General features: G+C 39.3%; 2 protein-coding genes across 2 annotated transcripts; both read right to left on the bottom strand.

Moving 5' to 3' along the window:
• Positions 1-8,246: 8,246 nt before the first annotated feature.
• Positions 8,247-9,752, bottom strand: LOC113213333 (uncharacterized). Its single transcript, XM_026432354.2, has 4 exons — positions 9,565-9,752; positions 9,380-9,468; positions 9,113-9,296; positions 8,247-8,724 (listed from the first exon to the last, which is right to left on the bottom strand). Exons 2-4 carry the CDS (start codon positions 9,380-9,382, stop codon positions 8,297-8,299), a joined length of 615 nt encoding a protein of 204 aa, XP_026288139.2. The 5' UTR covers positions 9,383-9,468; positions 9,565-9,752; the 3' UTR covers positions 8,247-8,296.
• LOC113213323 (uncharacterized) lies at positions 9,696-10,534 on the bottom strand. Its single transcript, XM_026432343.2, has 4 exons — positions 10,390-10,534; positions 10,175-10,312; positions 10,007-10,111; positions 9,696-9,932 (listed from the first exon to the last, which is right to left on the bottom strand). The coding sequence occupies exons 2-4, from the start codon at positions 10,262-10,264 to the stop codon at positions 9,696-9,698; spliced, it is 432 nt and encodes a 143-aa protein (XP_026288128.1). The 5' UTR covers positions 10,265-10,312; positions 10,390-10,534.
• Positions 10,535-11,795: the final 1,261 nt, after the last annotated feature.

Below are 11,795 nucleotides of genomic sequence, written 5' to 3'. Positions count from 1 at the left end.
CTATCTACAGCGCGTCATTTTCACAATGTCCTATCTACAGCGCGTCATTTTCACAATGTCCTATCTACAAAGGGTCGTTTACACAATGTTCTAACTGACATTTTTGACCAAATTGAGTTATGAGTGGTTTTGAGGTCGTGACGTGTGTCTCTACACGTACATCCTAAAATTTTTCCGAAATTTTGATCCCAAAGTACCTTTTTAAGGGGGTTTGTAAGTATTCTATCTACAGAGCACACTCGTTTGTCCCGCGCACAGTAGTGTATCTACTCCAACCGCGTGGCGCGCCTGGCAGGCGATGCGGCAGCAAGACGTACTAGCGGCAAGCAGCGAGTGTGTGTGTGTGTGTAGCGAGAGCCGTGAGCCCGTGGGCCCTGGAAAGTGCTGGATCCCTGGTGAAACGGTTTGTATACAACTCACTAAGAAATTTTATTACAATTTATAGACTTTTATAAAATTTAATATGATTGTGTACACCGTAATATAACAATATAAAGGGTGTTTTACAAATGTGTATAGTATTTGGTAAAACTTTATACAATTGTATACAGAGGCATGTATACGTTTTTATAAAATCTAATACAATGTATATACAATGAACGTGTTATATATAAAGCGACGTATATTAGAGCATCGTTGTACCTCACGCATGTATACAGCCACATACATGTGAATAAATGCCACCTTGCCCTACATTAGAATGTATGCAGGCACATACACTCATAGAGCGACTAGTAACGTTTCTGGGCACTCCCCTACATGTAGGCAAAATGTGGTTGAGTTCTAAAATGCAGCATCACTTGTAAACGGCTGCACATAGGGAAGTGAAACAACCACTATCGTGCTCAGGGCAAAAAGATGATTCGGAAAACATACGTGATGTAAACGACAGGCAACCACTCAGGCCGCTTCTCCCATGAGTAAATTGGAACGCTCAAGTATATATTGTATACTATTTTATAAAAAGGTATACCGACAAAGTAATACAGTTTTACCAAATGTAATACAATTACCTTTATACAGCTTTATACAATTACTTGTATACCTCTGTATACAAGCTTGCTGTCAATGTTTTTTCACCCGGGATAGAATGAGTTAAAGGATTTATTACTTATAAGTAAAAATGAACAAAGGTGCAACCTCGTCTCGAGCGAGGAAGCTCGTCGCTTTAGCCTCTCGTAAGTAACTTTCATCATATTTTTTTTGAGAAAGTAAAATGTAATCTTTTTAACTCATGCGAGCGGTGATTAGAAATGTTCTTTCAAAGAGATTCTAGGCCCTCTACGTTAAATTTGGGTTCCATTGACGTTAAAAAAGTAGGGGCGTTTTATTTTTTTGCACGCTGTTGCGTGGCAATGATCTTTTGTCATTGTGGGAGAGCTTTTCCTGAACTTCTTCAATTGCTCGCAAGGAGAGAAGAGGTTATGTTTGTTGACCATTTTTGTTTCATTCAACTTCACTTGCACATTACATTTAACTGTGTCTTTATCCACAGAGACGGCAGGACAAACTACCACAAATCACCCTAATGATGAGCACAGACCAGAGCTTATTAATGATACGGATGAGACTCCACCAGAAAGTCCAGCACCAAATCTCTCCAGGAAGGATGGTGAGAACTGTCAAGTTTCTTTATTACAAATCTGTTATTCCAGTTGTTATCGCTTGAAGTTACTAACATGTTTTGTTTATTTTTGATGTACAATAACAGTGCAGTCTATGAATGTAATGTTTGCGAATGTCGCAAGAGGTGTGTAAATCAAATTACTTTTACGAGTAACTGAAGTTTTAGATGTGTGTTTATCAAACTTTTTTTTTTCAGCTGCTAGCAGAAGACATGCACCCGAAGCTTCGACATCTGTTCGCAATGAAGCAGCAGGTATGTTGTTTGTGACACCATCACTTGAGCTGTATTTGTTACGAAATCCTGCTGTTAAAATCAAGTGGTTTGTTAGACTACAATGGTATTGTGGAACTATGCAAGACACACGCTGATGTATCTGCTTTCTAACTTACTTTTAACTCTATTCCATTTTATACTTTGAAGGACTTATTGTTGTGCTAGAAACTCTAAAAAATTCCCCTTACATGGTATTTTTATTAATATTATCATTTTTATGCATTTTTTAAACCTAGGAATTACTTCAGAGGCCCTCCCACTGTCTAGCCCATTTTATGGAGAGCCTGTGGCTGTTCTGGTAGCGGAACCTCAACTGGATGCAAGCAGTGATAATTCCACTAACTCAGAATTAATGCCTTTAGCTCCTCTTGCTTCTAGTGACAGTAAGTTCTTCCAGTTCAAAAACAGTAGTTGCCCTATGAGTTATAGAAACAAGTTAACATTTTTTTTGCTTTTGATTTTACAGAATTTGCAAACTTTGATTCTTCAAATGCTGACATGACATTGCTTGACGAACAAAGCTCGGAAGCTTATTCTGCAGTGACATCAATTGATGGAAATAATAACTCAACAGTTATTCGGGTGGCTTCCGAACAGACCATTACCAGTAAGTCTCCTCAAAACTTTCTTCAAAAGCCAGAATGCAGTTTCAGAAATCTTACAGACATGTCGACCCTCCCTACGCATAAGCGGCTATCTTTTTGACCGTGGCAGACAAAGAGCTATCTTTTTGAGCGTGGCAGACAAACGGCTATCTGCTTTTCTTTGAGGTTAGGGTTGTCCACTTTTATATTGAATAACTCCCGAGGCAAGAGACATAAAATTACCGGGTAAGAAATTTCCTGCTTTGACAACCGCAAAGAATGATTGGTTAAACGCTCATAGTGTTACATAACCTCTACTGTAAGATATTAGAACCCAAAGTCGCGAGGTGGGAAAAGCAGTTAGCCGTTTGTCTGCCCAGCCCAAAAAGATAGCCTTTTGTCTGCCACGCCCAAAAAGATAGCCACTTGTACGTAGGGAGGGTCGATGTGTATTGTTTTTATAAATATTGTTTTTTGATTTTCAGGTAGTACAGTTATTTTGCCTGGTTCTCATAGCGTTACTCCACCTTGCCTAGAAATTAATCATCTGCAAAGAAATGGTAGCTACTACATACATCTAATGATTATTTTGTATTGAGAAAATTTATTCTTGAACTTAGTTCATTTAACTATTTTCTATCTTTTTCAGGGACTGATGCAGCATGCAGGAGGGCTTTATTTCCTGATGATTCCAGGGGCAGTGACCTTTTTGAGGAAATGGATAGTAAGTTATGATCAATTAAAATATAAGTTACTGGCTCCTATGGCAGTACAGCTCTTAGCAATTTTTTTTTTTATTACAGTGGTGGAAGGAGATGGACATGATGTGCTTCATGATATGAGAGTCAATGATGAGGGCAATGAAGACACACAAAATAATTCAGGTACAGATCTTTATTTTTCTTTGATTTTGAAGATTCCTAACAAGTGATAGCTGTTGTGGAATAACTCTGATTTCATCAATTAGAACATCACTAAAAGTTATCTTGGTCCAAAACCAGAAGTTTTTAATTTTAAATCCAGCATGCCAGGAGACACAATTTAGTCTTATCCCGTCTCACCATATTATAAATTGCCTGACAGCTTGACTTAAATACGGATTCAAATGATTCAATGAATATAAGATTCAATGAATATAAGAGAAATATAATTTCACAAATAGGAAACAAAACATAAAATCTTTGCAAATTGAAAAATCTTTTTATACTTAAAGTCTGATAAGGCTATTTTTTTAACCTTACCCGTTTCTACATAAATTCTAAATCATTTTTCTTTTTACAGAGCCCTTGGAAATGGACAATGGTGATGTTTTTATGGACCCCGAGCCTGAAGTGACTCCACCTGCCACTAGGAAAAGGAGGAACCCTGCTCCAATCTCGAACAGTCCAAGAAAACGGGGGAAAAATGTCGAGGGCTGGAAGGCATCCATTACAAAGGCAGCCTACAATGCTGGTCAGGCCCATGTCAATTGGAGAGGGAAGGAAATACCAGCCAAGCAGATGGGTCCTGGGTGTGATATAGAGATCTGCAAAAGACGTTGTCAAGAAACAGTTCCTATGGAAGAGAGAGAGCTATTATTTAATACATATTATTCTATCACTGATTCCAGCAGAAAATGGGATTTTCTCTCTCGATTGGTAACAAAAGATCCTGTTGCCAGGCCAACTGTGGGTGACAATTCCAGAAGACAAAATTCACTTCGGTATACAGTTAATCTGTCTGATGGAAAAACTATTGTTGTTTGTAAAAAGTTTTTCGTAGACACCATTGGTCAGAGCCAGCAGGTTATTACAACTGCATTAGGAAAACTAGAAAGAAATGGTACTAATGTAATATCTCCTGATAAACGGGGAAAACATAACAAGAAAGGTACTACTATTAAGCCTCAAGTGAAAGCAAGTGTGAGAGAACATATTGCATCTTTCAAAACTGTAGAGAGTCATTACTGCAGAAAAACAAGCAAGTATAAATATTTGCCGGAGAGTCTCAATGTAAGAAAAATGCATGCAATGTACTTGATAGAGAGAAACAATGATCCCAAATCTGCCACCCTACGACAGTACAGGGATATTTTTAACAACGAGTTTCACCTCAAGTTCCTCAGGCTCAAGAAGGACCGATGTTCCCAGTGTGAGAACTGGAAGTACAAAACACCAGCTGAGAAGAGTGCAGCAGGGGAACAAGAAAAATATGACATGCATATTGCCAACAAGAAGAAAGGGGAAGCACTAAAGAAAGAAGACTCACTTCGAGCGAAGACAGAAGCCGACTTGTGTGTTGCCTCCTTTGATTTCCAAAAAATTCTTTACTGCCCAAAGGGTGAAAATGCTGCTTACTTTTACCGAAGTAAATTCAAATGTTTTGACTTCACAATTTTTGATCACCGCACTAAAGAGGGTAGGTGTTATGTGTGGGACCAGACCATTGCCTCCAAAGGAGCAAATGAGGTGGCCAGCTGCTTGCTTTCATTCATTGAAGAGAAAGCCAAAGAAGGCATCAAACAAATTGTCTTTTACAGTGACAACTGTTGGTCTCAGAACAAGAACTCAAAGGTACTATCTATGTTCAATTTGGCTTGTGTCAAGTATGGTATAACTATAACTCACCGATTCCTTGAGAAGGGCCACACTCACATGGAAGTCGACAATGTCCATGCCTGCATTGAAAACCGAAGTAAGAATTTGGACATTTTCACTCCTGGGCAATGGTATGCGATCATCAAGAGTGCCAAAATTAATGATCCTAAATACAAACTTATTGAAATGGAGCAGAAGAATATTCTGGACTTCAAGAATCTTGCAGAACACCACAGCTGGAATCTCGGAATCACTAAACTAAGGGAGATAGTTATTACTGAAAACAAAGCTTACTACAAGCACAATTATGAAGATGAGGCAAGATTGATAATTCCTCTTCCAGTTCGCCCTGGTAGACCAGTGAATTTACCTACCTTCAGACTGAAACCAGCTTATATCCGTAAATTTGCTGTCCTTGCAAACATCATGGAAGACTTGAAATGGTACTGTGATCAAGGACATATACCCTCAGCATCTCAACCATTTTATAGAAGTTTGCTTAACCCTGTTGAGGAGGAACTGGCAGAAATTCCACCTGATTCTGAAGGAGACGGAGATTCTGAATCAGAGCCAGAAACTGAAATGGATTAGCTCAGTATGATATGTTTTCAAAGCTGTGTCATTACTATTACTGTGTTTTAATCGTTATTTTTAGATTCTGTGATTGTCCATGTTTAGTCAATTTTTTGTAACTTGTGGTATCTTTTAGATTTCTGATGACTGCTTAATCATCATTTAAGCTATTTATGCAATTTTTCTTTTTTACTCGTACTTTGTTTAAAGTAAGACATCAACATTATTATTCAAGCTTAGTATTATGTATTTTTCAATACCATGTCATTTCTGCGCAAAATTTGCTTTAACCTTTTTAAGACTGACTTGTGATTGTTAATTTAATGTCAAGTTGTTGTGACTTGTGTTACCTTTTAGGTTTAATTGATGTTTACTTAATCATTTAAGCTATTTGTGCCATTTTTAATTCTTAAACGCAATACATTGTAACGTCTTATCCTAATCTTTGATATGTAATTTTAATTACAGTATTTACCTTTGCTGTGTTCCTGTAAGAGTGTGATTTAGTCTTTACTAAATAGTTTAAGAACACATATGAAAATATATTTAGTGCATACTTAATGCCATGATCTCAATAAATGTGGCTTTATCATACTTATGTTCATTATTTTATAATGATGACTCTTAACACAAAAAATATTTTCTGTTCTTGGGAACCCAGGAATATATAAACTTAAAATGGGTGCATCTTTCAAAATCTGAAACAAAGTTCAAAGGGTAAAATGTTTGTGGCATAGAAACCGAACTTTGGTATTTGTTACACATTTTAATGAATACTGTATTTGGGCTAACGGAGGAAGAAAAGCGGGTAGAACAAGAAACGTTCCCAATTGGTCGAGAGGAAACTGACAGATATTTACAGGGCAAACAGCTGATGCGACCCGACACGACGGCCACACCATTAAAACTAGTGTTGCCAGTGTTGAGTTGATGTTCTGGTGCGAGGCCGATCAGCTGACGGCACAACCAAGAAACCTCGCGGAGGAGGAGGGCAGCGGGAGCAGCGACATCTAGCGGCAACGAGAGACACCTCGTCGCCGCCGTGGGGCGCGCTGCTCAGCTGTCAGGGGCAAGGCAGGCCAGCCCGCAATACTGATGTGTATTGGGGCTGCCCACCCGCCAGGCGTCTCGCAACGGCCGGCTTGAGAGACCGTAGACTTATAGTCTCTCTACGGCCGGCCAAGGCAACGCAGGGTTCACCAACTAAACGTGTAACGCACCCGTTGCAACTGTAGATTGCCTATCTTTCTGTGGCTTTGTATCTAAAATTGCCTACATACGAAGCGGCTTCCTGAGAGCTGATTCCTAATTAGGGCCGGCCCGATCCGAGTGGACCCCCCCCCCCCGCCCCCCCATAAAACTATGCCTATCTACGTCACGACGGTAGGGTAAAGGCTCCACCGAACCTTTATGTTCTACCCGCCATTTTTCTGCCTCCGTTAGCCGAAATACGCTATAAAAGAATATAAAACAAACTAAATTATCAAAAAAATTACGGCGAAAACGTTGTTTAATCTTAACTAAGCCATTACTTACATTTTATATGCATTTCTTCCTTTATCAGGTTTCGCTGTCGCAGCTGACCGGAGAAAGTGCATTGGTCAACTGAGCAAACGGTTAACCAGCGACGTAACTTTGCATTTTGAAAAGGACCGGATTGCCTCAGCGCAAATATAAACACACTGGCGGAATCTAGAAGGTCTACAGATTCAATACCGCCCACTGCCAGCCCTGTAGGATGATCGGCCGAGTTGATACAGAGCTCTAAACATTCATCTCTGCATATCTCGGAACGCGCTTTTTGCAGATAGGACATTGTGAAAACGACCCTTTGTAGATAGGACATTGTGAAAATAGGACATTGTGAAAATGACGCGCTGTAGATAGGACATTGTGAAAATGACGCGCTGTAGATAGAACGTTGTTGTTAGGACGCGTCGTGCAGGCTCTACTATGGGGCCGATTGCAGAAAATTTGGTATCGACGGACTCGGAAAGGTGTGGGGATGGGCTAGTTGACGACAGAATTGAACAAAACTCACCGGGGTGGGGCGTAGAGGGGCCTAAATGATCGGCGCCGACGCTCTCCGCATCCGCTGCAGGAGCTGGCTACCTCCCTGACGAGCCGAGAGACAAGGAAGGACAAGACATATTTAGGACACTGTCAGACTTTGTCCATGGAAGTGTCTTTAGGACATGTCCTTTTGTTTCAATTTTAGGACAGGACACCTGTGGACAAAAACAGACAATATTTTGTCCAAGCGGCTAAATGTCCTCAGGGTGTCCGAGAGGACAATGTCTTATATTTGTCCTGTAGGTAAATAGGTGTAGAGATATTAGGGTACACAAAAACTGTTAATTATTATGCTGCAGTCATTTATTTATAAAATACTTAAATTTTATAATAAAAACATAAAATGAACAAAACAAAAAACAATTGGGCATTAGAATTATTAATATCATAATAATTGAAAAGAAAGTCTAACATTGTACAAAACGGTGTAAGTATAAGCCTTTTGCACAATATAAATATATACATAGATATCTGTTATATATAAACATATATAAATATAAAAATATGTATATGTATTTATGCAAATCAGAGCTTCTTCGCTACATGTAAACCTCTAAAAATTTGACAACATATATTAAAAAGCAAATATACTAAGATACTATTCCTGATTCTGGAATGCTAAGAAAAGACACATCTTCAAGTTCTGTGCTATCAGAATGTGAATCATCAAGCTTTCTTTTCTTCCTAATTATCATATCATCATCATCTTCATCATCATCTTCATCTTCATCTCCTTTCTTCTCGCTTGTATCACCATTTATCTCTTCATTTCTTTTCTTCTTGCTCGCACCATCTTTCATATCTTTATTTCTTTTCTTCTTGCTCGCACCATCATCCTTCAAGTTTGTTTTCTTCCTTTTCGTCCCCTGCTCATTGTCATTGGGTTTTTTGGCAATCTCTGAAAGGTATTTTGATACTGTCCTTCGGACAAACTCTTCAGACAGGGGTTGCAGTACCCTATTGCCAACCTTCATGGGGTTCAAATTGATTCTCTTCCACTTTAGAGCTGTAAGGAAACCTGAGACACAGAAATTTTTTTATGTAAGACAAAAATTGACTGGGTCCTTTTAATACTATGGTTAGCAGTAATGCTAATGGCAGAGTGCTCATTTGAACTAATTCAACTGAGAAGGCAACTGCACACTACTGTTGCATACTAAATCCTAGTGCATTGTGTTGTGCATTAACAAGCAGAATTTTAAGCAGTCATTATATTATGCACAATTTTGCATAACTATGCATGTTTATGCACAGCAAAATGCATAAGGGTTTAGTGTGTACAGCATGTGTTTAACTTAAAAATAAAACACAAGTGTCCGCCCAACAATATGTTGATTACTTATTTCAATAAGTGACAATTGCATTCAAATTGTTTGCAAGAGAAGGGCTGTGCTAGAAAGACTTACCATGGATAGCCTCCAGGTGCTCATCGGTTACTTTATCCATCCCCTCACTACCTGTCAAATTATACCGTTCGGGGTGCTTCAGTATAAGTGCAACCACTTGGGTCAGTCTCCCTCGATATGACTTTTCCTTTTCTGCTGTTACCATTTCTCTTTTGGTAATGTAATTTCCTGAGCCTATGTAAACCTGAAATATAAATGAAACTCCTGTTAACTCAAATGTTCAGTGATAATTAATACAGATAACAGAATTTTGAGAAATTTAAGAACCATTTCTGGAGGAACAGGGCTGTTGGGCTTATTAGAAACTAAACTTTCCAGCTCTGATATGGCACATCGAGATTTCTGCTTTGACTCATCTAAAATTGCAAAGAAATCAAGTAGTGTCATTTCCAAATTGAAAAAAGCAAGTACAGGAAACATTGCAAATGAAATGTTAATCTAAATGAACAAACCATTAGTAGGAGCAGATACTTTGAGTGACAAATCTTTTAATGCGGAGATTATCTCATTGAAACACTTTTCATCTTTCTCAGCCTTTTCGTCAAACTTTTTTTTCAACTCCTTAATTTGTGTTGTTAATTCACTAAAGATTGCAACGCGAGAGACAGAAATCTGAAATGAAATACATAATGTAAATTGTGTGACATTCCTCAGGAGCATATGCATAATGTAACAGTTTTCTTGCCTTGGGTGGTGCAGTGTGATCCTTAATCGGTTTTGATGACAGATTTTCTGAATCACCATCACTGACTTTCACATTTCCATTAACATTTTGTAGCGTGTGGAATTTATCTTGCACACCTGCACAACCTTTATCATCCTGGAATAGGAATTTAAGAGTGAATAATGGCAGATAAAACTATTATTAAGTGCTAACTTTTAATCCCAGCATACCTTTTTAGTGGTGCTGGCAACTAAATCATTCTTTCCCAGTGCAAGAGTGCTTGGCAATTGTAGATGACAGGGATCTGACTGTCCCTCCCCACTTGCTTTCACATCCTGCAATGGAAATGTTAAAATCGAGGCGCATAAAAATTCCAGAGGTCAGGACCATCAACTCACCTCCTTGGTTGTGATGGGATCTTTCATAGGGGGCACTTTGCTTGTGGTCACTTTTGGGGGTGCTGGTTTGATTACAGATGAAAATGCCATCTCTTGGTCATCCTCATTTTGAAGAGCTTTGTCTTCAAGGAATTTATCCTGTAAGAGAGATGTATGTGTTAGTGATAGCACAAAAAGATTAGTGTTTATTAGGGCAATCTTTCATCGTAGCATACCTTGTTAGTGCTTTCCAGGTTTTTTTTTAGCCCCTGAGCCTTTTCCAGCTTTTGATGATGCTACACTCTTAAGAGGGGTACTGGTGTGCGAAGGCAACGATTTCAAGCCCCTCACTTTAATATGTTCGGACTTTCTTTCCTTCTCCGCCAGCTTTGCAGCACTCTTCTGCTTCTAAAAAATTAGGTCAAGGCACATAAGAATTAGTTTGATATGGCACGCAACTGACCAGGCAGTGATTAGAGACAGTTTCAACACAAAGAGATGCTCAAAGCCTCAAATAGTGGCCAACAGTTCATGCCAATGGGATCATCACAGGGATACAGCGTAGCACTAAAATCCCTTAGAATCATCCAGAACATTCATTATTTGCTGAGAATTATCCACAGGACAATGTTTCTCGTGTTTATGACACTATGATTTCCTTGACAGAGCACAGTTGAATAGTAAAACTCACCAGTCTGTTCTTAGCAGCCTGCCGCTCTTCTAGCAACTCATAATCATCAACAGGGAATTTCACATCCCCAATTGATTTCCTTGGAGGAACGGTGAGACGCGTTCCCTGCGCTTTAGCCAGGTTCAACTCTGCCTGCACGTCATCTTTGGTTTCTGAGAATAGACAAAAAACAAAATCAGAGCCCCTTAACCAAGAAATTCTAAGTATCAATAGGTTATAATTAACACTTTGAAAACTGGACTTACCAGCGGTGAATAGTACATGGCACCTTGTCAACGTCTTTCCGTCTAAATCTAACACAGCAAGGGACAGCTTAGAATTCGGCTGGTCGTCGGTTTTCTTGACATACGGCCGCCTTCGGTTCTTATCTAACAGCACGTAAATTCGGCTAGTAGCCACCGTATCAAAAGATCGTTCAACGCCCAAGTGGCAAATAAACGCATACTTATCTTTAGAATCCATGATTAAAGAGAGCCGCTGGAAGATTGGCTTGCCCCATTCGACGACAACTTGAACTAGAGAGAACCGACCGCTCGCTACTGACCACCGCCTTGTACGCCACAGTGCTGTTTCCTATTTGAAGTCGGGAGCACCACCATTTCTGCTGAAAGTAGTAACAATTGCCCGAAGTTTTGTGTGGCAGTATTTGTTGTTTTAGTAGCAGGTTTGGGAGATTTTGGAAGGAGAACTCCGTTCAATGTTCAGATTCACTTGGATAAGATTTTAATAGCACGTCCGTACAGTACAACACACACGAGCTGAGTGAGAGGAACAGGAACAGGAAGTGTACACCATAATAACATGGAGCCTGCCAAGGAGGCTATGAGTATGAGAATTACTGGTTACATAAGTGGTGCCCTGATCGAGGCTATATACATATGAGAAATCTTCAGAGCACATCAGGCATACTTAAAGCTATATTTACAAGTAGAGAAATTGCATATTACAACA

The sequence above is a fragment of the Frankliniella occidentalis genome, unplaced genomic scaffold (assembly GCF_000697945.3).
Source record: "Frankliniella occidentalis isolate FOCC.00 unplaced genomic scaffold, Focc_3.1 Scaffold272, whole genome shotgun sequence".
Taxonomy (NCBI): Eukaryota; Metazoa; Arthropoda; class Insecta; order Thysanoptera; family Thripidae; genus Frankliniella; species Frankliniella occidentalis.
Note: the sequence above shows the minus strand (reverse complement) of the source record. Positions and strands in the feature narration are given on the sequence as shown.

What these genes read in the sequence shown, in the direction of transcription:
- LOC113213333 (XM_026432354.2), bottom strand. An exon ending in GCACCTGGAGGCTATCCATG is followed by an intron (nt 8,725 to 9,112) that starts GTAAGTCTTTCT and finishes TCTGTGTCTCAG; the next exon opens with GTTTCCTTACAGCTCTAAAG.
- LOC113213323 (XM_026432343.2), bottom strand. Translation starts at nt 10,264, where the DNA reads ATGGCATTTTCATCTGTAATCAAACCAGCACCCCCAAAAGTGACCACA. An exon ending in ATCCCATCACAACCAAGGAG is followed by an intron (nt 10,112 to 10,174) that starts GTGAGTTGATGG and finishes TTTCCATTGCAG; the next exon opens with GATGTGAAAGCAAGTGGGGA. An exon ending in TTGCCAGCACCACTAAAAAG is followed by an intron (nt 9,933 to 10,006) that starts GTATGCTGGGAT and finishes TTCCTATTCCAG; the next exon opens with GATGATAAAGGTTGTGCAGG.